The 27131-nt window shown below is 45.8% G+C and overlaps 1 protein-coding gene across 1 annotated transcript in view; it reads left to right on the top strand.

The window, feature by feature from the left end:
* CREB3L3 (cAMP responsive element binding protein 3 like 3) overlaps positions 1–27131 on the top strand; it is a 180816-nt gene that overhangs the window by 78779 nt on the left and 74906 nt on the right. Inside the window, exons 4-6 of the mRNA XM_069649389.1 lie at positions 6222–6340; positions 12373–12507; positions 18119–18225. Of these exons, the coding sequence (XP_069505490.1) occupies positions 6222–6340; positions 12373–12507; positions 18119–18225 (361 nt within the window). The remainder of the gene's footprint in view (positions 1–6221; positions 6341–12372; positions 12508–18118; positions 18226–27131) is intronic.

Genomic DNA, 27131 nt, shown 5'->3' with positions numbered 1-27131 from the left:
GGCCGCAAGCGCATCTCATCACTTGCATCAACAAAGGTTTGTTACTGTAGATACGTGTTTTTCCCAGGCACTGAACTCATAACATTTCAATCTTACCTGACTAAATGGTATTCCTTTAAGGAACGTCAGAGTCACAGGGTGCGCAATTAAAATTCAATGAGCAAGAGCTAAGACCAGCTCCTTGGTGTCAGTCATCACCCAGTAGTAAGGAGCTACCTATGAGGAACCATGAAGTGAGAGCACAGCACACCACGAATCTAACTTCTACAAGAGAGGCAAACCTTGACTGTTTTAATATTATGTATGATCCCTTATGTTTAAATGTGTACTAGATGTGTCCAGATTCTTCTTTATTAACATTCTCAAATGTTCAAAGTTAAGTCATATATGTATGTTTGTAAGGCACCAGTTTACCTGGAGAGTCAAAAGAGCTCCTGGTAGCTATTGGTTTCAAGCCAAGCAATACTCTCCAAGGCTAGAAGGAGATACATAGCTCCCAGCTCCAATCAATTTCAATCCCTGGTCTACTCCATGAATGCTTGACATGTGATTGACTCTGCCTCAGCCCTACTGGCTTTTCTGAGGTCATTGACCTGCGGCAATGACCTGTCCCTATTATTAAATAACCTTATTAGTCATCATGGAAGCAAACTCAACACGATGCACCCCTAATGCACCACTCACTCTTCCCCAGCTCTGTTGGCTTTTGAGAGGTCCATGTTTGATAGGAATTCCCTATATTGTAATATTATAAATCTCTCTAATACTCAATGGGGGTCATTCCGAGGTTGGTGCTAAAGGAACAACGATGCCGGTAAAGGAATATCGGCATCGAATACCGCTACAGGCTATTCTGACCAGCCGACCGCTATTAACGGCACCGTAAAATACGGTGCCTTTAATAGCGGTCTGGATGCGGGCATGCGACCCACCATGCTGGCAATAGCGGCATGCCGTAAACTGGAGTAGATCACAAGGTAAGCAGACATGCAAATTACGGCTTCATGGAGTTGTTAAAAGTGCCTACCGGCATGCTGTAAATACTGGCATCACAGACCTACCGTAAAATGCCATGTGCAGTGATCCCAAATGCCACAGGTGCACACAATCAGCACAGGTGGAGGCAATGGAGTTTGGCCCACTACAAAATGAGCACACCCACACACCACACCCCTTACCACACCAAGATAAATACAATAGCAGCATCAACACTTCAGCTGGAGGACATGCATGCATTGCAACACCAGCAACAACACCAACTACAACAGCAGGCACCACAGAGGAGATGCAGCAGGAGAAGGAGGGTGAGACAGGCCCTGCATGCCCCACCAGTGCAGCCAGCTTAACCATGCATGCAGCCCCCAATCCCAACAATCAGAGTCAGTCCCTCCAACCCAACCCCGCAGCACAACCACACCCCGTACCGTCTGGACCGTGACACTATCAACACCATTGTGGACATGATATACAACTGTCAGTCTCATTGAAATATGCACCGCCATCCCCCCCCTCTACTCAAGGTAATGTCGGTGCTCCACCTCAAGCACACAACGGAATACATATCTCTACCACGGACTCCCCAGGAGATACTAGAAACAAAATATGGCCTCCATGCCATGGAGGTGGTATAACGCAATCACAAACTATACCACCACAAACAGGTGGAGATGGAAGGTGACGCAAGCAAGATCATCACACATTGTGGTGCACATTATCCCGGATCAACCACAGGAAGGCTGCATGTCACCATTGGAAAAAGCAGCGCAGAATGCCATAAATTGCAGAGGCTACTGCCAACGCTCACCATCAGAAAATCCTACACAACACAACAAATCACCAAAATCACACAAACACAGCAATATGCGTACACAATGCATGAGCTACTATACTGCAGAGCACACCGTGTATCATCTTGAAGATGCAACCCACACCATTATTCCATGGCACAGGACACATTGATGGACAAAAAATAGCTTGCATACAACCAGGGACATGTGCATGTGACCAATGATAATCTGCCGGCATGTGTGACTAGTACAGCTGTCCATCATTATTCGCATGACATTTACCTTTAATTGCATCGCATGCAGGTGATAGTGGCTATCCCTTGAAGCGGTGGCTCTTCATCCCTGTCTGTAACCCACAGAACAGGCACAACGAGGACTACAATTGTTCCCATTACTGTACCCGTGTGGACATCGAGCAGACCTTTGGCCTGTTGAAGGCACGATGTCACTGCCTCAGCCGGTCAAGGTGGTCAAGATCATCATGGCATGTGACGAGCTGCACGATATGTGCATCTGCCGGAACGTGCCCCTGCCCCCTGACATTGAACTGCTACCACCTGGTGATGATGAAGGGGAGGAAGAAGATGTGGCTGGACATCATCGCAGTGGTGATGCATAGGAGGCCCGTACTGTGTGCAAGTCCGTGATTGCACAATATTTGTGACACACATGGCAGCAGAGGGTGACATGATGGTTGGATAGAGGGAACTGGGTGTGGGGGTACAACTACACCATGCACTGTAACTGAATAATTGACACATGCGCAATGATGAATGTCCACTCAGGTCTTGTTTTTCACACAACCGGTGTATTAAATGTAACAAAGTAAACTTAAGTGACAAAACCCTCAACCACCCTCACCCCCTCCCCCCACAACTCCCCCACACACCCTCACCCCCTCCCCCACAACTCCCCCACACAAGTCCCATTGAGTCCCCGAAGCCTACATGAGGCTGCCATTACAATTACTCGGCACTCCCTGACCAAGGGGGCGGCATGTCTTGTCGGCGCTGTGTACGGGCCGACCTGCGGAGCGGGCTCGTTTGCGTGGAACTGCAGGACGACAGTGTGGCTGCCTTCTGAGGTTGTGTGGCGGGATGTGTGGCATCCGCAATGTGCCCTAACACCTGCCGGAGGGCCGAGACCTCCTTGCAGAGGCGGCTGGTGTTGTCCAAGAAAGATCTCACCATGGAGGCAGTGTTGTCCGTAATGGACCGGCCTAGTGCAGCTAACTCTGTACGCAACTCCTCTCTGGCCTGCCTGTTGTTCTGTACGAACTCACGCACAAGTGCAGTTATCAGGTCAGCCCGCTGCGGCCCTGCGGGTGCACCTGTGGATATATTGGGCCCCTGGCTGTCATGCCCAGCCTGCTCAGCCTCCCCAACACTGGAAACTGGACTGAAGTGTCCATCTGTATGGTCCTGGCCAGACTGCTCTGGGGTGGTGGCATTCCCGGTATCGAACAATGATACTTGGGGGGATGCAAGTTGAGTTGGGGTATGGACCACATCCATTAGATCGTCCTCCATGGTGCCCTAGATATCCTCCTGTGTGTCATCTACAGTCAGGGGTGCCGTGGCTGCCACCTCCCCAGCCAAACTCGACTCCTCCGAATGTGGTGCCTCGCATGTGTCATCAGGCTGACCAGTGGGTGGAGGTGGTGGTGGTGCTGTGCCCTCCACGGGCCTTGGTGGCACAGGTGCAATGGGTAACCGCGGTGGCTTGGATGCTGGTATACTGCTCCCCCTGGCTTGTCCCCTCGAGGTTGACGGCCGGTTGCTGTCCTCCTGGGACCTCTTCCGGGGTGTGGCCTGTGCAGGAGTAGCGTCCTGCCCATCGCTGTCATGGTCAGTGCCTGTGGGGGTGGAAGAGAGGGACGGCATGAGTGATGTTTTGAAAGGCATCATACACACATTGGGACAATTGCTCATCCACACAATTGGGGGTAATAGGCATTTGTGTTTGGAAGGGCACGTCATTTGATACATGGGTGGTAAATGCAGGCATATGTCGGCATCACTCATGTTGGCCAGGAACAGTGCTGTCTGACATGCATACTATTTTGCACATGCACACTGTGTGCCTCGTGGAATTTCCTACTTTGTGTGGTATGTGTCATGTACAATATTGCCTTACACCAGGCATCTGCATGTGTCTGTGATGCATCGGCCTACTTTACGGGGAGTGAGTGTGTGTGGGCGACCATAGCGTGACTCTTCGGACTGACATAGGGGTTGACTTTCATCAGATTTGGCATCGCAGTGTTTACTTTGGACACTCACCTCCATCGCCCGATGTTGTGGCGCCACACTCCATCTCGCCTACACCTTGGATGGATACTGTCCCAATCATGCTTGCGCATATGTCCTCCAAAGGGGTGAGCTTTATAGGGAAACTGGGACCTCCTCCTGTTCCCATGGCCTGGCTGCGATTGACAGAGAGGATGTTGCGCACCCTTAGTTGCAGGTCGTCCCATCACTTACGGAAGTCTTTTAATGTGCGTGGTGTGTTGCCACAGCACTAACATTCTGGGCAACAAGTGCCCAGATCTCTTTTCTCCTTAGCACTGCCTCTCTCCTCATGTTGCTGGAGAAGACTGTGGCAGCATGCTCGTGCAGTGTGTCCACACGCATCTGGAGCTCATCCACCTTAAATCGTTCCTTTCTCAGGTGGACAGCTCCCTTCTTCACGGCCTTAGGCATTGTGGTATTGGAGATGGATGTTTTCTAACAATCAGCAGTGTCCCAGGGGTCCTGTGTGGTGAGGATGGCAATGGATTGTGTTTTTAAAGATGGCCACCGTGTTCCTTCCCGTTCCTTTGCGATGACGCTACTTCCGGTTCCACTTATTAGTATTAGTGTTGACTGTAAATGTTGACTGTAAATAGCGGTGACCGCTAATTACGGTCACCGCTATTTACGCATTGGGCAATGTCGGTAGTGTTATCTGCGCTACGCTTGGTGCCGGTAAGGGCTTTTTGGGAGCCTTTTGCAGCATGGCGCTAGATACCTTACCGGCATGGCGTAAAGCTCATGCCCGCGAAGTCGTAATAGTACTCTATTAGTGGACTGGTGCCAGCACGGACACGCTATTTGCGCCATGCCGGTAAGGGACGTTACTTACCTCCAAACTCGGAATGACCCCCAATGTGTTGACCTCAGAATGGTTCAAAGCAGACCGAGGCATGCATGACACGTGACTAACTTTGCTGGTGTGACATGCATTTTTACAATTCCCCACTACAACTTTACTAATTTGATCAACTTCTTTTTACCTACATTTAAACTTGGGAACTGTAAGTTACACATATGTCTCTGTACTAGGTGCATTCACCTACAGAGATATCTTACTGCAGAGTTTAATGTGCTGTCCTACTTGGATACCATTCACAGGTGTACAGGAGTCAATTTCCTCCTGCCACCCCCATCACCCAGCCTCAAAATACCTCTTCCTTTCCCCTAACCTTTCTCTTCCTTCTTGAAGCCTTTTAAGTTATTTTACATATGTTTTTCATCAGGAATCCGCCAAAAACTGCCCGAAGTTCTCCTGAACTCTACCAAAAATGCATGGCTCTTAAAGGAGATTTTCGCAAATTCAGGCAAGAAGAGAAGTCTGCATGAACCTGTAGATCTACCCGCATCTCACCAGGCTATTTGCAGGAAGCCACAGATCACTTCTGAGAAACTTCACTCAGGCTTATCCCTAAGATGTTTGCGGTCACTCGCGGCTTGATGACTCCATGTATAGTGCTCTGCTGTAATGTAGCACCACTTTGCACAAAGCTGTTTTAGTGGATCTATGTGGGTTCATTGACATGCAATCCCGCCATGCAAAATATCAAAGAACCCGTGCTTCTTTCCTTCCACACTCCTTCACCTTTCAAAGCTCTGCCCCTTGCCCCTGTGACCTCCTGCTATTTAGGGGTACAGACTTTATTATGGTCAAATGTGCATTATCGTGATTCTGTCGCGATAAACCGCATCAGGATTTTGATGGTCAACGAACATTATGAATCCCGTTTTAGCAGGTGGAAATCACAATCCCCAACGTGAGTTCACATTCCATGCTATTTGGGATTGGCCCTACTACTTTCATATAGTTGACATTCAGAGAAAGGAGAAGTTGGAGTCAGGTTTAAGGTAAATACTTTATGTTGCGCAGTCAATAATGCAGCAAAAATATCTGATATCTCTTACATAAAGGCTGCGAAGCCTCCATAGGAGTGATGAGTGTTGAGGAAAAGGGGAAGTCAGTATCCGTGTGTGCCTGTGAGTGGGTGACAGGATATGCTGCCCTCAGTTCCCACCTTTCCTCTGACTTGGTCCTTGGTATCCTTCTTCGCCCAGCCAGTGTTTGGGTTAGCATCAAGAATGGCCTACTTTAGTCTGTGACATATTCTCCATCTCATACCCATCTCTGTTTTGTTTTTTGCAGCCATGTGGAGCCCTGGTTTCTTCACAAAAGATAAACAGGAGTTGCAAATTCACTCCCATGCCACGGGGTCAAGTGGCTTGACGGTCAAGGCATTGCTTCTTTCCAACAGCTGTGAGACGGTGAGTTTCAGCCTTTGCCCATTGGGAGCGTGGTGCCATTTTCAGCATTGGAAGGTGTTTGGAGAGAACGTATGCCTGATGCCCTTTTTATTAATCCAATCCCTGGACCAGATATACTGCATCCAGTGTGAGACGTTTTACTGCAAAAATGTATTTTTCTAAATATATTGGTTATTTAAGTAATGTTGTCTCATATAGTGTATTTCAGACATTTTGGCGGCTTGGTTGCACCCGGACCTGCAAGAAAACAGGGAGGAGGTTGTTAATGGGATAGAGGCTGATGTAAATCCTGTGCTGTTGATGCTTGCAAGCTAGAAGCACACTGGGGTCTTAAGCTCTGTAAAGCGCTTTGGATTAAGGCGCTATATAAATAACACATCATTATCATTAAGTACCCGTGTGATTGGCTGACAGAGATCTCTAAAGCGTGTTTCATCCAGAAGGGAGCCCAGGGCCAATCAGTTGGAGCCAGCCCTTTAAGGACCTAGTTAAAACCTGCCATTGGGTGGGATGGCAGCGATAGGACAGTGAACAATTGATGTTGTCCAGTTTGTGTGGTGTGTTTTAGGCAGTTGCCGTTGTGTGCAATAGTTGATTATGGGAGTAGTGTGTAGTGGATCTGAAAACGTAAGTCTGAAAGATTGACAGTAAATCTTTTGCATTTTGGAGTGTTTGGTTATCATCTCTTTTAGAGGGGTCTTGCTCTTCTGGTTTAGTTTAAATGGCAAGGGGGGAACTCAATAAGTCTGATAACCTTCTTCGCTGGTGTGTTGTGTGCTGTCCCATTGTGTTTTCGAGAGAATGTTGTCTGACTGAGTCTTTGGGGGCAGGCTCGGACTAGCCTAGGGGGCAATAGGGCAATGTCGGAACCAACAACTCAAAATGCAAGTGTGGGCCTGTGTTTTGGTCAAAGTGCACAGTTTGATGAGATACTTTGGTATACAGTGTTTATAATGAAAAATAAATAACGACAAGCTATTTAAGTAAAATTAAAATGACGAAAAAAACTTTTTTAGTAAAAATATATATGGGGAGGGGTAAGGAATTAAAAAAAGTGGAGGGGCATGGGGGCAGGGGAAGCTGTGCAAACAGGAGTCTCGGTGGGCCGCCAAATTAAAAAAGAGAAAACAAAATCATTTTTTTCCCCGTTATTTATAATTCACTGAAAAAGTTTTAGTTATTTAAGTTTTCATCATAAAGCCATGTAAGCGTGTGATTTTAGATGTAGGAGTGTCTGTCCAGTGCCACAAATGGAGGGCATTTTAAGGTTTTTGTCCGGTTTATTGCTGACAGTAGTTGGCTAGCAAGATTTGACATGATTTTATGAAGTGCATGTTTGTGTAATCAATCCATGGAGTGGTTTGAATGTGTAAAAACGTGAACTCAAAGGTGTGAACTTTGAATTCTTTGGAGGATAGTTGAAGCCCATTTAGATAAACACAAATGGGGTCATTACGACCCGGGCGCAAAGGGATACCGGGCACCGGTAAGGACACCTGTGCCGGTAATCCCTTTGCGCCCTGTTCCGAGGTCCCTTTGCGGGTCCTTCCCTTAACGCCTGCTTTTAGCAGGCGTTAAGGACGGGACCTGCAAAGGGATACCAGGGTCAATAACAGTACCGTAATTTGCGGTACCCTTATTGCCGCCTTCCCCCTTCCCATTGAGCCCTATGGGGGCTCAAATGGGAATGGGGAATGGCTTTTAAAATGGGGACTTACCGGTCCCGCAAAGCTCGGAATGGACTGGTAAGTCCCCATACTGCCACGTCGGTGGCGGTACCGGTATTGGTGCTAGTCATGGCGCTAATAGCGCCATGACTAGCACCAACCTTGGAATGAGGGCCAAATCTGCCAAAGCACAGGCCAGCCTCTTCCTTCACCCCCTTTACACAGCAAAAAGAGGAGTGCATTCAGTGTTTTCTCAGCCTATTTACTTCCAATTTCCAACATCTAACGAGGCTGCGTATCACCCGTACAAGACTGGTGATATCTGTTTATCAAATCCTCAAAGTGTCTTTCCTTTGTAGTGGGGTGCTTATTTACCGCCTGTGTCAAAACAATGCGTGCTTTTGTGATAGAGAATGATTGGTGATTCCGGGTTTTTGCCTGTTGCCTCCTAAACCCCCAAAGCAAACTTCCACAAAGAGGGGTAGTTTGTCACACTCCCATGTAAACGTTCATAATATTGGGACTGATTGGTAAGTGAGCTTTCTACCTCTACCATCCGCCACATTCCAATAGTCTAGGCGTATACCACCCACGCAGTAGGGGATTTCCAAACTACTACAACTTGACCTCTGATAACCCCAAATGACCTGTACAGCGCCCCCTAGCTTCCCAGCTAGATATGTGCCATGTGCCCTCACATGCAAATGCACATACGAAAAGAAAAAATCCAAGGGGAGTTGCTTGTTAGCCCCCCTGAAGCAGAAGGCACTTGGGGCCTAGAGAGCAACTGCTAATTAACCTTTTCGCCACCACAAGGATGGAACACTTAGAGCTTTTCAGATATGTGACACACACGCGGCTCTGTTGGTGTGGGGCCAGGGGTGGACTGGGAACTAAAAGAGGCCCTGGAAAAAATTACTGGGGACCAAAATAGGCCCTGGAAATAATGTTCAAAGTGGCCCCATATGACACATTTTCAGCAAGAACAATGCTTTTCCTATGAGAAAATTTGGAAATACCACACAAAAGAGGCCCAGGGTGCAGAGGCCCACCGGGAAATCTCCAGAGTTCCCTATAGGCCAGTCCACCCCTGTATGGGGCTACCCAGCTTTCCCTGAGATATTGATTGCATTCCTGCCCCGTGCACTCCACCAGGTCACCCATCGAGTGGCCGCTCATGAATAACTCAGAACCCGGTGGGGGCGCAGATGAGGTATTGATTCTGACGCTGCCCATGTGGGGATATTACTCCCGGCTTCCAATTGCTTCTTTAATTGGCCTTCGTTCCACACAAGGAGGTTCTCTGATATAATGAAGCAGGATCGAGGTCAACTCATTGCAAAAACTCACGAGTGCTTCTCTCTCCTCATGTCACATGGGATCTCTGGCAGAGTTTCGAAAGACTGAATTGATCGATGTTGAAGAATACATTGAAATATAAGGGCATTTAGAAGCCTGCAGCCACATGCGTGCCGGCATTTCGTAATGAATAGAGATATTGATGGGGTCATTACGAGTATGGCGGTGCGAGGGAAAAGTTATGGTAATGGAATTACTGCCACTTTCCCAGCTCTGCCATAATACGAGATTGGCCCTGGAGCTGGTGACATACCAGCATCATGCTGGGGGTAAATCCTTCCACTTTCCACCAAAATAATCAGCAAAATCTGCGGAATTACTGCTACAGTAATTCAGCCGAAATCCCCCATGGAGTCCTATGGACTCCAAATGAATAGGGACTTACACCGTCACCAACACTTGTAATACGGCTGTAAATCCAAAATCTGCCAGCCAGTTGGACAGTATTCTGGCAGATTTACCACCAGAATACCACCCAACTCATAATGAGGCCCATTATTTGTAGTCAATGAAAGTTAACCATATTCAGTGCTGAATGGAACTCTCCAGCAGCCTCTACCTCGAACACCAAATACATGAAATGATTTGGCACATAATCCATAACATGGCACCTAAGGATCAAATATAAGTGCAGCGGTATTCTGGCTATGGTTTTCACAAGCCTTAACTACTGTTACCGCATGCAGAAATCTGAGGGTCCCCGCACAATTATGAGTTTATCATCATGAACTCACAGCAAACATGTAGCTCTTCAGAAATACCATGTGCAGTAAAACATTAAACATGAATTACCATTTTCGTTTGGGGGTAGAAGTGCATATTAACAGCTGCTGTTTTATCCTGCTTCTGTAGCATGTATGAAAATGTACAGGAGGGTCAGCACTGGCCCTTCTGTGCATCATACAGCGGAGTGCTGAGAATGCGAGGAGAGCTTGAGAGAAAGGAGTGTTAAGAAGAAAGAGCTTCACTTTCCTTGGAAAACTACAATCCTGAACCAGGAATGAATCATTGTTAGGGCTTCATCTCTTCAACCTGTTGCTCTCAGGTCAGGGGGTCACAGTGGACATTGTTCTGCTAACTGCTTCCCCCCATGATTATCAGAATGTGGATGCCCATGACTTCCTGCCAGACCTGCTTGGACCTTCGGGCATGCACATTCTGCACAACTTGTTGGGGAAACCTTGCTTCAGACCTCCTTGTATAAGTCGCACATTATTTTGCCCACAGATGCCCAGGCTACTGACTTTGTAATATCTATTAGAGCAGTGTTTCTTATCAAATTAGTTGATGTTGGTTTGGCCATAGAAGAGAAAGCTAAGAGCATGTCCTGCACAGGCTCCCCCTTTACAATCACATAGTAAAAAGGAATGCAGTGTAAACACCATCTAGAGGCTGTCTTCTTGGTGACACATTTATACTGCCTCTGTCTGCAAAGGTCAAACACCATTAACTAGCAGGTCATGCATATTCTGTAAATTAACAAGGGGGGTCCTGGGAGTCCCTCTGGCAGACATTAGTCCTGGTTACGAGAGATACTCAGAATATTTAGCTCACTATCTTTCACAGAGAAGAAATATCCCAAACATATGAGTCTTTGTCCTGCCCTGGGGCAGTCCAGCACCGAACTGCCAGGCAATTCTCCTCTGAACAAGAGTACCAACAGCAACCCCAGACACGTGTTTCGGTCTGTTTGGATCTCATCAGTAGGGTAGAGTTGTGCCTCTCTAAGAATAGGGGGTCTCACCCTAAGTTACTAGGGGAATCCAGACGTGGACCCATTGCTCACTATTCTTAGGGAGGCGCAGCTCCACCCTAATGATGAGGTCCAACCAGACCGAAACACGTTTCTAGGGTTTCTGTTGGTACTCTTGTTCAGAGGAGAATTGCCTAGCATTTCGGTGCTGGACTGCCCCAGGGCAGGACAAAGACTGATATGTTTTGGATATTTCTTCTCTGTGAAAGATAGTGAGCTAAAGACTCTGGGTAAGGCTCTTGTAACCAGGACTCATGTCTGGCAGAGGGACTCCCAGGACCCCCCCTTGTTAATTTGCATATTTAAGTAACGTTGGCTCTCACCCTTAGTTACTAGGGGAATCCAGACGGGGACCCCTTGCTCACTATTCTTAGAGAGGCGCAGCTCCACCCTACTGATGAGGTCCAACCAGACCGAAATACGTGTCTGGGGTTGCTGTTGGTACTTTTGTTCAGAGGAGAATTGCCTAGCATTTCGGTGCTGGACTGCCCCAGGGCAGGACAAAGACTGATATGTTTGGGATATTTCTTCTCTGTGAAAGATAGTGAGCTAAAGACTCTGGGTAAGTCTCTCGTAACCAGGACTGTTTCCTTCATAGTAAATATCTTCATCTATCAGGCTTTTAAAAGATTCTCTCCAAATTAGTGGTATATTGCTTAGGGGGAGAGCCCTGGCAGAGACACAGACTGCCCATTTAGCGGGTGTAATGACAATCATAAAGTTGGTCCAGGTGTTTGTAGGGTCTTTAGCAGGAGCATGAGCACCTATTTGCCCATGCTTTTCACTATGACCTTCTGCGCCCAAAAGTGAACTCACAGCTGGCGGGAACATTGAGAGCACACTCCAGGAGTCAGAGCAGCAAGTAGATGGAACAGGCGATACACCACCAGGAAGCAGCGCAGCCGGCAGGTAGCAGTTGATGCTGCATAGTGATATTACATGGGCCGGACCCACATACACCACACATGCAGGCGGTGGGGAAAGCTTTGCATGCTTTGGGGAGCTTAGACAGAGGAGTTCAGTGAAGTGTACATGGCTGGGGCACCGTAAAGGGCACAATGAATGTAAAGGTGCAGAGCAGGGAGGCAGTAATCAGTGAGATCCAACCCAGAGCACTCAAGGGACAGAGGTCTTCAAAGGGAACGAATACGAACAATGAGCCCGAAGAATAACAGCCGGGGACAGAGGAAACCCTCTTAGCCTTCAGGTATCCAGCCCCCCAGGTTAACGACTCTCTCTCTTTTCTGTTTAAGCCGCAGCAACAGCAAAGCCCTACTCTGCAGAACCTGAACCAAGGGCACTGCCAGGAGCTGGTACTGACTGAAGATGAGAAGAAGCTGCTGAACAAGGAGGGGGTCTCCCTGCCAACCCAGCTCCCCCTAACCAAGGTACACACTCCCAGGAGATATCAAGGTACAAATCATCCCAGGAATGAGGTCTCACTGACCACCCACACGTTTGCATAATAGTGTGGGATCCCACTGCTCACTCAGAACTCAGCCACCAACTGCCAAAGGGGATACGGTGGGATCTCCATGCTCACGCAGCTCCCAATTGCCAGTATAAAACTACGCTGAGACGGGCTATCTGCTCACTCAATCCCAACAACTAGCACAAGGTGATGGGAGGGTAGAAGTCCAGCATCAGGATGGGCTATCTGCTCACTCAATCCCAACTAGTAGTACAAGGTGATGGGAGGGTAGGAGTCCATCACCAGGATGGGCTATCTGCTCACTCGATCCCAACTAGTAGCACAAGGTGATGGGAGGGTAGGAGTCCATCACCAGGATGGGCTATTTGCTAACTCGATCCCAACTAGTAGCACAAGGTGATGGGAGGGTAGGAGTCCATCACCAGGATGGGCTATTTGCTCACTCGATCCCAACTAGTAGCACAAGGTGATGGGAGGGTAGGAGTCCATCACCAGGATGGGCTATCTGCTCACTCGATCGCAACTAGTAGCACAAGGTGATGGGAGGGTAGAAGGCTATCACCAGGAGGGTTCATAGGTTGCAACCAACTTCATTCACTGCATCCCATGCACCATTATTCGGGAGACGTACCATAGGGTCTAAGGCATACTGAGTTCTCAATCACCACTGCGCCAAATAATATAATGGACTGAAGACAATCTGAAAAGCATGATGAAAGAGAAACATGAGAAAATGACACAGGGGTCACTGTAATCCCAACACTCTTTAACAATGAGACATTAACCAATGCAATGGTGTAGAACTGCCTGTGCAAACCCGAGTGGCCTGAGTGTAACCACTCATGTCACAGAGTCTCCTCTCACTCAAGATTCCAGAAAAAGGAGTCTGGGCTTACTACACACCCAGATGCTAGTCACACAAATGGCAACTAGAATGTGAAGAGAGTCAGCGTTCCTCAGAACCTAATCACTGAAAGGAAATCCCCTAGAGTGCAAGGACTGACCCTACTCATCGTAAAGGGTAGGGCGCTCCTAGCTCACCCAGATCCCCATTACCAGATGTGGCCTACATGATTTCTGTCCCGTTTCTATATGCTTCTGTTAGTAGTGCTATCTAGGGACATGTGTAAGTGTTGTGCTTAGCTGAAAGTTCTCTGTCGTGTGTATTCCTCCTGCTCTTCAAAGACTCTCGCCTGCAATTTGGCAGATTACAAAACTTTAAATGAATAAATAAATAAACAAGGAGCGGAGACTTCCTGCTCACTAATATGCAAGTCACAGCACAGACCAGTCCCTGCACTTCTTAGGTCCCTTAAGTGGCAGGCTATTATGCAAGTCTATGCAGAAAGGAGGAGAACACTCATCCCTGGCACTTTTAAAGAAGCATCAACTACCTACCGTCTTCACCCTCACAGTGATATCAGCGTACGTAGAGGGCAGAGGCCACTGGCGAGTTACATACAGCGATGCACAGGAATCTCCCTCTATAAACCACCAACATTGAAACATCAATCATTTGTTAGACAGGGCACGAGCCGCATGACCACATGTACCTGTTAGTCTGATCGATCGTGCTTCAGCAGAAGCTGAACAGGTACCGTTTATTTTATCTTTTCATTTAGCATTCATCTAAATCAAAACATAGTTTAAGCACTTTAACAGATCGGCTAAAAGCACTCTAAAACAAAAGAATGGTGAAACACGTGAAACGAAAGTAATACAAGTGAATACAAGATACAGACGTGTACCAAGAGTAAACATAAAGAAAAACGTTCGGAAGGAAGTCATAGAAAAAAGAAGGCACTCAATTGAAAACGAACTATTTACACATTAAGAAATCCGATACAAGAGGAATGGGGCCACTTGATAAAGAATTAAATGCATATGACCATTACCAACGTATCTGCCAACGTTTAATAGAAATAAATAAATAATATAATAAATAGTGAGAATAAAGGATTTTAAGCCATTCAGAAAGAAACAGACTAGTCTGAAAAGAATGGGAAAACAGTGAAGAAAGAGAAGGCACCACATTCATATGGAAACTGATGACGGACACACGGCAATGCACTGATAAGGACTATAATGGGCTAAAGACAATGTGAGAAGCAGAATGAAAGACAGCATGGGAACAAAGGAAACGTGTACAAAGAACCAAATAGTACAAAGGTAAACACGAAAAGCAAATACAATAAAGACACTGAGACATAAATATCAGCTCAGATTCACTGGGAAAGAGAAGGAATTAAACAACTCAAGAAAAGAAAAAGGAAGTGAAAAGGAGAAATGTTAAAATGTATTAATATTAACTTGCATAAAGAACAATTTAAATATAAATTTAGTCATTTAAAGAGGCTGATGAAAGAGAATAAATGGGCACTCAGTCATGTTTCCCCATACAATCTTTCGTGACCGAAATGTGTGTGAAGGGGTGGTGCTGCTCCATCTAGAGGAAATTGGGGTGCGGGCATGGAAACTCGATGGGAGCATGAGATAGAAATCTAGGGGTTACAAGAGTGTCACCAGTTGGAAAGGAATTTGAACATTGAAAGGGGTCACGGGAGGTGGTTAGAGGTTGTGGCGTGGTGCCCTGTGGCAGGCACAGAATGGCAGGCTTCCGTTGCTATAACAGATGGGCACAGCTAGGGCACAGTTGATGGGCAGATGAAATAGCGCAGGCAGCAGCGAATCCCAGAATCATGAAATCAACTATCACACAGAGCATGTTGCGGAAACACCACCCAGATCCAAAGAAGGAAAGATTGAAATGCAACTTAAGTAAGAGTAGGGGGGTAAAGGAGAGATGTGAAGAAAAATGAATTAGAGACCAAATTCCTTATTGTAAAATATTATGGTAGTGTTTTATTGCTTTACGTCCATCACAGCTCAGCTCATCTGTTTACTTGGGCTGCTATGCCTAGATGCCATTGTTTTTTAGGTCAGTTTTGAGTGAGCGTTAGGTCTCTACCAGAACTTTTGCAACAGTATGTAGATGGAACCCGGTGTAAATCAAATGTTCTTGATGCAGAAATAATTAATCATGGTGAAAGCTCTTAAAAAGTGCCAGCCATTCTGCAGAATCCAGTGGAACTGTTTAAGCTAAGGAGAAAGTTGGTGGATGTTGTTTTTTACTGCATCTATTGTTTCAGACTGGCCAATGTAATAACCAGACTCATATTCCAACACAATCTGCTGCTCCACGATGCACACAGTCCTTTTCATTGAACCGTTGCAAGCTTACTAATCACTATTTTCATTAGCACCATGTTTGAATGGCAGGACATGCCTGGCAAGGCTATTGCTACTTATGTTTGACAGCTCCATGATAACCTTTCAGTTGAGCATTCCGTTTTTCTTGTGTGTCATAGCTTTGAACTGCAGCATAGCATGATACTTTATAGTGAATTCATTACTGCATAATATTTTCAGGGAACATTAATACTTCTAGATAAGTGTTTTTGGAAGATAGTGCAAGTGCATTTGGTTCCATAAAGGGAGTAAAAAGCTCCTGGCGGTGAAAGGGGTGAGTAGTAGCGAGCATCGTTTTGTTAAACAACGTACAATACTTCTACATGATACAGAGAGTACCCTGTATAGGCCCATTACAGCTTCACTAGAGCAGTGTTTTCCCAGTTATGTCAACTCCAATGTACTGCTGCTGTTATAATTGTTATTTGTACAGCGCTTATACACAGGTGGAGTGCTTCAAAGGCGTGGAGGATAGCTCAGGGGCAACATGCTCGCCTTGGAAGCAAGACGACACGGAGCAACGCAGGTTTGATCCCGCCTCTGGGTATTAAGCGTGTTATAAATATCATATCATAAGGCGGGAATGGAACAAGGGAATACAAGGGAATCGATCACCATTCTTAGACCTTGAAGTTTCCGAATGATCTAAACAGAAAAAGTAGCATACTAGGCCTGAAGGCATTTCTCCTAGTCAAGTGTATGAAGTGTTAGAGTTTCGACCAGCTAGGGCGGGGGAGGAGGAGCAGAGATAGGTGGGAGGGGCAGTACAGACGAGCTTACTAGTCCTAGTTCATTTAGTTAATGCATGCGTACAGACCGATGTGCGAGGAAGAGTGGGTGGGGGTGGAACAAAGGTGTCCAGTTCAACAGGGCCCTGGGTTAAGTGCAGAGAGGTTGTCTCGCTCACAGAGCGTAAGCAGAAAGTGCAGTAGTGCTGAACATAGTGCAGTGGCCCGGAGGCAAGTTCAAAGACTGGTGGGGGGGAAGAGGGGCTGGGACTGTAAGGCTCTGGAGGTGAACCAGGCAACCAGTCAGCAAAAACCGAGCAGAATTAGGGAGGAGAAGGAGGGAGGAGGGTGGGGAACAAAGAACAAAAGTTATCAGGGTAGAGGGAGAGAGAAGGAGAAAGAGAAGAGGAAGGCCCTGAGGAGTTTCCGGAACTTAAGCTACTCTCGCACAAGACCTGTGGCAACGTTGCACTACAGCATATAGTGAATGAATTTCTGCATCATATAAGAAAACAGTTTCAATTACAGATTAGTTTTACGGAGTATATATGTTTCCATTAAGTTTTACAACGGTGCTGTGAGAGCGCTGTGGAATGCATCACTTTTGTTAAGGCAGCGCCTCGAGACAGCCCCTGGGTGGTAGCGGTGCGCGGTATGCATCAACATAATGTAACCTAGTGATATTTCGTGTCAGTGCATTGTACAAAACTGAACAGAATTTCATAAAGTAGGAGAAACTGATTTTGTATATCATTATTGCTGAAAAATAGAAAATGAGGGTGATCCTGATTATTCTTACACCACTAAACTCTTTGGTCATACGTTGTATATGACAGTTTGCAAAGACGCAGGGAACAGTAGAATCCATCCAATATACATATATAGCATGATTTATGAGAAGGGAGCAGCAGGGTCTAATGGAAACCAGAGGGTTTCATGGGAACGGTATGAAAGATTAAAAAGCATTCATACTGCACCCATCATCACCTTACACGCCCCTGCCACGTGCAAGAGGAGACCTGGCTGATTTCTGGAGAATGCATGGTAGGGGCTGTTCAGATAAATGAAAGTACAGATAATGCTGCAGAGTAGACAGGGAACATGGCAACCCGGGAAATATCATGGAGTGGTAGCATTGGAAATTCTCTTCTATGATAAATCTTCAAAAACATGCATTGGCACTTTAATAGGCCGACTTTCCATATGTAGCGGTTTAGACTTGTATGTCCTGTGGGCTTTACAAACATATCCTACCCTCTACATTTCCAGGCCTAGTGGTTTTGCCAATGCTTGTTTTCAAAGCTAGCTCTTCCGGAGATGCACAGTGCCGGGAAACAGAAATTGACGTCTGGCAAGGACCACAAGACCCAGCCCGTGAGCTCATTTCTCTGCCCATTCTTGACACAATGTTCTTTATTTGATCTTCATTTCCCCTTTCGATCCCAAGCTATGGCCCTCTTTGTCGAAACTACAGTTTGCACTGTTTGCATTATAAAGTGAATTTAACATTCGATTAATCACTTCTGGCAGGTGTGCCAAGAAGCGTATGTTGGGGTGTTCTTGAAGGCATTCTGCATCTTTGTTTAATAGTATGAAGAAAGAATCCTGAAGAAGATCCGGAGAAAGATCCGGAACAAGCAGTCAGCCCAGGAAAGTCGAAAGAAGAAGAAAGAGTATATTGATGGTTTGGAGAGCCGGTAAGTGCTCCGCATGACACTTACGGGTGCAGTCCCAGCCGTGATTCTTTCTCCAGGCTTGCATGGGTAGAGCAAGTTACCGGACATGTGTTCCTGAATGTTTTCATATTTGTTTCGAGCTTGTTGCTGTTGCTTTGCTGTTTCCAGGAGTTCGGTGGAGTCTGGCTTCTGCTGCATAGGTATCTCTGTTGACTTTGCTTTTCTGACACTCTTCCATTTTCATCTTATGTGTACTGAGCTTTTTTGTAGCATGTTTCAAGGGTAATTCATTCTGTCTCTACGTAAATTATGATTGTTTTTGCTGCTAATATTAATAACAATAATATTATTACTATTAATGTTAATAACTATTACATTGATAATAGAACTTATAATAAATATAATTAAAATAATAATGTCATCGTTAGACAATAATAGTAATGGAAGGTGCTGCGTCCACCACCATGAGTATAGTAAACTCTGCTCCTATGGGTAATCGGTTAACAGAGAAGTTGTTGGCTTTCATGCTCTGTGCAAACAATTTATTTAGGTGCAAAAAATGTCTTGGTGTTGCCAGATAGCATGATGGCGCTGATACAGAGCCTGTGGATTTTCTAATTGACCCGTGTAGTACTCAAATCTGTTCTACACTCTACTCAGAATAAGAGTCAAAAAGATGACAGAAAATCATTCAAAAGCCTGAATATGAGACTGATGAGAACCTAGATAGGGGCTAATGAGTGCCTCTTGGGACAGGTGTGTGTTAAAGGTTACGGTTCAGATATACACCTCAACTCTATGAAAACTAGGGCATTCCAACATGAGGCAACTAAAAAAAAGTCCAGGCATAGGGGGCTTGGCCAATGGGTTAATCCCAGTAGATCACCATCTGGGAAAGCACTTTACTTTACTTTACAAGTTTGTACCACGCACCTATGGACCCAGAGGCTTATTGGCGCAAGACAAACAGACACAACATAGGGAGACCCAGCAAGGGTACAGCGGGTCAGAGCTGCAACCAGAGGGAGCTAAACTATCTGAGGACCAAAGTCTTAAATGTCTTCTTAAACGTTTCAGTAACCTTCACCTCTTTAAGATCAGGCTTTGGGGGATGCTGCAAAGACGGCACTCTTAGTGCCTTGTTCGAGTATACATCGGGGTGCCTTCAGCTCATGTGTGTTATTGGATCTGAGAGTTCTGGCCTCACTCAAATATGCAGGACTTGAGCCGACTAGGCATTTATGTACAATTACAAGGAGACAAAACTCATTCCTAGCCTCAATTGAACTAGTGTCATTCTCTTCTTGCTTTGCATACATGGCCTCTCCGTCCAAGTCCGGCAATCACTCTGACGGCACTATTTTGTATTACCTGCAATCGGGCACAATCTGCCTTCTTGATACCAACTGATGCGCTACTGCAGTAGTCAATCTTAGACCCCATAATAGCTCTTGCTATTGTGTCGCAATTTTCCTTGGAAATGTAGGGGCGAATTTGTGCTAACAGCTTGACATAATATGCTGATATAGAGAGTTGTACGTTCATATTTAAGTTTTTGTCCAAATGAATTCCCAATGTTTTAACTTTCTTTTTTTGCTTCTATATCACAACCTGCCACCCGAAACATCCTATGATCTGCTCCCAGATGGCAGATTTTTTGTGCAGTTTCTACAACCATCAATTCAGTCTTTTCCTTATTCAGGGCAAGACCATTCTCCATCATCCAGACATGAATAATATCATAGACTTCATTTAGCCTTTTTGCATCTTGCGCATAATCGCCAGAAAGTGGGAGGACACATTGTGTGTCATCTGCATAATTTGTGAAACCAATGTCATTTACTGCCAACAGATTACAAAGTGGGACAGGAAAAACAGGAAGGGCGATAAACAGGCTCCCTGAGGAACTCCAAACGGCAGCACTATTGGTGCTGCCGCCGCTGTATCGCTACTAACCCTGCACAATCTGTTTTTTTAAGAATGATCCAATCCAAGCTGCAGCTGCTTCATAAAAAGCGGCCCCTTCCTTCAACCTGTGATAAGCAAAACATGATCCATCAGGTTGAAGGCTGCGGATAATAACATAAGGAGAGCTGTTTGTCCCTTATCCATTACTCGTAAAAGGCTGGACTTTAAGTCCACCAATGCTGTTTCCGTGCCTTGTCCCTGTTGAAAACCGAATTGCCTTTTATGTAGAATGTTGTGATTATTAAAATACTCTCAAATCTCCAGATATGCCACATGTCTAACATTTTTAATAAAAAAGGAGTGTTTGTAATATGCCTGTAATTCTTCAGCTCGAAGGGGCAGAGACCTTTTTCAGCAGCGTTGTGACCCATGCACTTTTAATCATGTCAGGAACATGATTTTCTGTGAAAGAGGCATTGACAAATGTAGTTAAGGTTCCAAGCAATATAGGAGTACTTGCTTTAATAGTGACAGCTGGACATGGGTCCCCTTTGTAATTTGTGGGCTTCAGTTTATCAATAATGCCCGACAGTTCTGCCTCAGTAACAGAATGAAAGTAAAATTGAGACACTCTGAAATTCTTCATGCAGTGCTTTTTTTCACCAACTCTACATGATCCACCATTTTCCTTTTGGCCTCGATATTTTGTTAAATCGTTTTGCTCATCAGGGCCTCTTGAATAGATGAGCCCCACTCTGCTCCGCCTAGACATGGGTCTTACAGTTCCTTCAGGACCCTAAAGAGTTCTTTGGACTCATGCCCAGGCTCCCCAATTCGAGAATCAAACATGGTTTTCTTGGCCTCAACAATAGGAAGTTTGAACACTTTGGAGACTTCACAATAATCCTCCATATCCTGCTCATCTCCATGATTTCCACACGTAAAAGCATTTATTTCTTTGCAGTTTTTAACTTTTGCCGATCTTGTGTGAACCACGTGTTCACTTTTTTAATTGACACCAGTCTAGTTCTGAGTGGCGCTAAAGAATTAACTGCCTTCTGCGTCGTCTACTAGACGGTTTTAGCTATGTCATCAACAGAGTCAAGACTCTCAACCTCAGCTACTTGAGGTAGTAACCACTCCTCCACAGCTGACGGCGATAATGTTCTCAAGTTTCTGAAGGTTTTGATAAATGATTAATTACCGTTGTCCTTATCTGCTGCATGCAAGATATATTTATTTGAATAAAAAAAGTGATCCAACCATGGGCATGGGTACAATAAGACATCATTAATATTAACATTGTTAATTAATGTGTTTCCCTTGGAGTGAGTTGGTACTTTCACCAGTTGCACAAAGCCCAATAACCCAAGGATGTCTCAAGGCTTTTTGCAGCAGGGTCATTTTTACAACCCAAACCCTAGGTTCATATCGCCCATTACCATAACCTTAGAATTAGGCTTAAGCAATAGCAACAATACGTTACTTGGTTGGTGTACACAATGACGCATTCTCACCGGGAGTCTGTATATCAGGATACTATTTATAGTGTTTTCCAGATGTGTCTTGATTTTCACATGGAGCAGCTCACAAACCTGTATACCGGGAGTATTCACCACCCAACCTTCTTGACTTGCTTTGTATATAATAGACCCCCCTTTTTTTTCCTAAAAGTCTGTCAAATCGGAACACACTATAGCCTGTAGGAAGGGCTGGTGCTAACGTTACACATTCAGCACTAAATCACCAAGTTTCTGTTAGTGCACATACATCCAGATCATGATCAGTTATACAAGAAGCAACTTCACAAAAGGACGAACAACCATAATCTCAGACTGTGCACTCCACCAACACATGACATGAACAGTCAAAGGCAGCATGAGGCCTTCAAGCATAGGTAAGGAGATTATAGAATGGAAGCCCCTCGCAGATTGCTGCACCCACTGTTTCAATCAATCGGCACTCCAGGGATAACAGATATGCCAGCTGCCCATGCCTGATGACCCCAAGGTGGCCACAGAGCACTCCAAAGGAGACACATCTGCTGACGCTACTCCTGAGCCGAGTCCACAATTACACAATTTGCATGGAGGAGCTGGAGCAGGCAAGGGTAACATGGAGCTTCCAGGCCATGTAGCCTGTACCTTTAGCAGCTCTGGCTCTTTAGGTGGCACTGCAACATTCTTCCACTGAACCTGGACTGTATGCTCTTAGCCCCGCGCCCCAGCTCCAAACGTGCCCTTCCTTCTAGCTTCCATGTCCCAACATTTGCTGCCGCAGACCTTTCTGTTTGGCATTCTTCCTGCTCAACAGGGCTCAAGCCGCAGCAGCTTTGTTATCATGCTGCTGCAGGTCATCAACCCACGCTTTCGAGTGGCTGGGGTCTTCTGCCTCATCGCCTCCATTTGTGGTGACATTTCTCCGGATAATGTCTCAAATTGCCATCGTGAGCGCAGCATGTTCTTTGGCACACTTCTTTCTGTTTCCAATGTCCAGCTTGGGTTATTTATAACGCGTTTCGCATTGTCTTGCTTCCAAGACGAGCGCGTTGCCCCTGAGATATCCTGCTGAGACCTTGGACGTTCACTGTAAAAGCTTGCTCGTTCTCCGTAATAGAGTCACCGTATTTCAGATTAGTGTCCTGTATAGTTCCTTCGAATAAGATCTATAATAATTTGGAGTATGGCCTGTGTTTGCTTGGACTTCCTTGGACAATATATGTATGTCTGCCACCAGCCTCTGTCCACAGTCGTTGCTCTTGTTATGTATGTATGTACTGGACTTTCTCTCGATGCTTGTCCCCTAGATGCCACACACCAGTTGACACTCCATAATGAACCCCAGGATAAAGCATGCTGAGCAGAAGAGGGGAAATCTGGTAGAAACGTCTAGGCCTTCCCCACACCCTTCAGCACCCTAACTCCTCAATAACACTTTCCCTTTCTCTCATCTCCCAGAAGCCAGGCTTCCTATGTGCTCATGTCACTCTGATTGAACCTGGGGGTGCAGTGGGCAGCATCGACTGAAATCCCTCCACTGACTCCCTGTGGCTGCAAGGATCAAGTTCAAGACCCTCTTTATAGCCAGCAAAGCTTTCTGGGGCCGGGGCCCACACTATCGACCCCCAGCGCCTTTTCTACAGATCTAGTGTGCTGGCTGTGGAGCGGAGCCAGCCTGACTTGCCTGAGGGAGGGCCTTTTTCAGTGGATTATTGACGGCCTGACATCCAGTGTGTGGCATCCACCGGAGGGACATTGCTAGCGCCAGAGGAAAACCCCTGGAGTCTCCGTGGTCCGTGGGAGCTGGAATTGGACCCCTGCAATTTTGTTGAACTTGTGGAGACTGGGCTGGCAAAGACACGGCTTTGGCACTTTTATAATTGGATTTTGGGTTGTGTGTTTTCCGAGCGGCCATTGGACACCCTGGCCCCACGCTGAGCAAGGTTGAGAAAGGAGTCGCCACCGATGACCCTGGTGAGGCGCTCCAGGGTGAGTAGATAACCAAGCAGCTATCTTTTAATTAGTGTCACCTACCTGTGTGGGTGGGAGCTCTTTTGGTTAAACCAGAATTGCAAGCTTGTTATTCTATTCTGCAACTTTGAGACATGGCAAATGTGCCTGCTCCTGTGTTTTTTCTGGCAGTGCCAGGTGAACCCAGGGTTAGATGGGAAGACTGGGAGGAAGGATTCAGCAAATATGCCTTAGCAGTGTTTGGTGCCAACTACTCCAATGAGCGCAAGGAGGCATTGCTATTTCACTGTTTGGGGACTGCAGGCCAAGAGGTCTTAAAGAGATTGCTGGAGCCTTCTGACATTTTGGATGCTGGTCCATATGAAAGGACATTAGCCAAACTGGACAGGCATTTTAGAGTGGAGGAGAACATTATATTGGAAAGATATAAATTTGCCACGAGAGAGCAGAAGAATGGGGAAAGTATCGAGGATTTTGTCACGGCTTTAAGGGGCTTAGCAGTGAAATGCAAATTCACTCACTGCCAGGATGAGCACTTGAGAGACCAGCTAATGATTAAATGTTCCAATGACAGTATTAGGAAAGAACTATGGAAAGAGAGGAACCCCACTTTGGATCGAGCAATTGAGATAGCGAAAATGGTGGAACACAGAGATAAGTGCATTGAAGTTCTTCAATCGGATACTGTGAACAATGGTAAACCCAAGTTGGATGAGAGTCAGGGTTCAGTGCTGAAGGTGTCAAAGGTTGTTCAGAGGCAGAGTACGTGGAATCCAAGACGCGCCTCGCAGAATGCTAAAAGGAGCGAAGAGAACAGACCGGCAACTGGCAGAGGATGGCGTCAATGGGTTCCTGCAAAAGATAGCAGAGGGATTCCCAAAGACATGAATTCTTTCAAGATGGTTAGGGATTCAGGACAATCCAGAGGTTTTCCAGGGAGACGATGCTTTAGATGTGGAAGCTTGTCGCATATAGCCTCGGATAAGGATTGCTTTGCTATTCATATCATATGCAATGAGTGTGGTGTGAGAGGGCACATTGCCCGATGTTGTAGAAATTTTAATGCTGGGTCAAATCAAGTGCATGAAATAAGTGCAAGTTATGAAGATGAGTCATATTGTGAGGATGGCAGAGAAGTGGTATTTACAGTGAATGCTGTCAATGGCAGAGTGAAAACGCAGAAACCTTATGCTGAGGTTGTAATTCGAGGTGTACCAGTACGCATGCTAATGGATAGTGGTGCTGACTACACCTTGATAAGTGTGGAAGTGTGGAGGAACAAATTCGATAGTTGTACTCTGTGGGAAAATACTGTTAAAGCAAATGCTTATGGAGATGTTCCCATAGATATTATAGGTTGCTTTGATGCTGAATTACAGTTTAAGGACAGGAAGGCCAAAGGTTATGTGTATGTTACCAACAGAGGGGGTGAATTGTTGTCATGGAGTGATCAAGCTGAATTGAAGATAAGGCTTGAGGCAAGTCATCCCGAGCAGGTAATGTCTGTTGCGGGAGGAGAGCCCACAGAGATACAAACCACGTTATCTGGGAAATTGGGGTGTCTTAAGGGCTTTGTACATGTAATTCGCCTAAAGAAAGGAGCTGTACCTAAGATTGCAAAACTGCGAACTATTCCTCTTGCTCTTAGAGGAGATGTAGAGGAAGAACTCAAGAGAATGGAAAGAGATGGTGTCATTGAAAAGATAGAAGCATCTGAATGGGTCAGTCCTATAGTTGTAGTCAGAAAAGGCAATGGGTCTTTGAGGCTCTGTATAGATCTTAGACATCTAAACAGCATGGTTGTGGCAGACAGGTTTCCTCTTCCCCGAATAGATGATTTGATGGTGGGAGTAGCTGGGTCAAAAGTGTTCTCCATACTAGATCTTAAATCGGCCTACCATCAGGTTGAATTGCACCCTAATTCCAGGGATCTCACCGCCTTCATCACCCCGATTGGATTGTTCAGGTGTGCTCGCATGCCATTTGGTTTGGTCTCAGCCGCAAGTGTGTTTCAGAGTATTATGCATAAATTACTTGGGGGTGAAAAAGGGGTGATGTGTTATCAGGATGATGTTCTTGTATGTGGGAGCGATGAGAAGGAGCATGATGTTCGTTTGAAAAGAGTTTTGGATATTTTGAAGGAGGCAGGCCTCACCGTTGCCTTGGAAAAATGTACTTTTAAAGCCAACAAAGTGGTGTACCAGGGTCATGAGATCACTGGGGAAGGGGTTAGACCCAAGGAGGAGGCTATTGAGGCCATAAAAAGAATGGAGGAGCCTAAGTCTAAAGGGGACATACTATCATTTTTGGGACTGGTGGAGTTTTACGGCAAATTTGTCAAGGGGTTAGCAGAAATGTCGAGGAATATGAGATTTCTCACTCGCAAGGGAGTCGTTTTTAAATGGTGTGACCGGTGCAAGAAAGAATTGTTGATGATAAAAGAGGCTATTGTCAATGCTCCCATTTTGAAAATATTTGAGGAAAGTAAACCCACATTGCTTTTTGTTGATGCCAGTGATTATGGTGTTGGGGCTGTTCTGATGCAGGAGGATCAGACAGGTTTACAGACTGTGGCTTTTGCGTCCAGGTCTTTGAAGTTATTGAGAAGGAGGCTCTAGCATCCGTTTGGGGTGTCGAGAAATTTAAAAGATTCTTGTGGGGGAGGAGTTTCACCATTTGCACTGACCATAAACCCTTGGTTGGAATTTTTACGAAAGGTGGTTTGGAGGGAGTGTCAAGACGCATTATGAAATGGGTCACGGCATTGCAAGGGTTACAGTATACCATGCTCCACGTAAAGGGGGAGGTTAATGTGGTTGCAGACGCCTTGTCTAGATCTGTCCAGAGGGAAATTTCTGACGATAGTGACTTTACAAGTTCAGAGGAGAGTGCAGAAATATTCCAGGTGCATGAAACATTAAAGAAAAGTGAGTGGGATGTGTCTTGCACGGAGGATGTTGTATATCAAGGAGTACTTACTCTGGTTGCAGAAGGTAAAATTAAGAGCCACAGGGGCGAGATGAATGGTTTTGCCAAAGTGAGGGAGGAGCTATGGATTCAGGATGGTTATTTATACAAGGGTCACCAGCTGGTTGTGCCAGTCGGTATGAGGAAGTCTGTTTTGGAGTTGGCCCATGTTGGGCATTTAGGTCTGGCCAGGACGAAGGGACTTGTGAGGTCTGAATTTTGGTGGCCTGGTATCGACAAGGACATAGAGGAACAAGTCAAAGACTGTGTGGAATGTATTGAGGGAAACAAAGGCTTGAAAGTGCAAAAAGTTCCCATGGTAGTGAGGGAGTCCCCGCGTGTCCCTTGGGACGAAATTGCGTTGGATCTCCTCGGTCCATTTAATATTGGTGGTGGCAGAGATAGCTACCTATTAGTAGTCATGGATTTATTATCAAAATGGCCGGAGGTATGTGTACTCAAGGACATATCCAGTAGTAGTATAATCAGATTTTTGGAACAACTGTTTTGGAGAGAAGGGTTTCCAAGAAAGTGTTTGTCTGACAATGGGACCCAACTTGTTTCCAGAGAGTTTAAAGAATT

Source organism: Ambystoma mexicanum, chromosome 1p (assembly GCF_040938575.1).
Source record: "Ambystoma mexicanum isolate Mex_15411 chromosome 1p, UKY_AmexF1_1, whole genome shotgun sequence".
In the NCBI taxonomy this organism is placed as follows: Eukaryota; Metazoa; Chordata; class Amphibia; order Caudata; family Ambystomatidae; genus Ambystoma; species Ambystoma mexicanum.
Note: the sequence above shows the minus strand (reverse complement) of the source record. Positions and strands in the feature narration are given on the sequence as shown.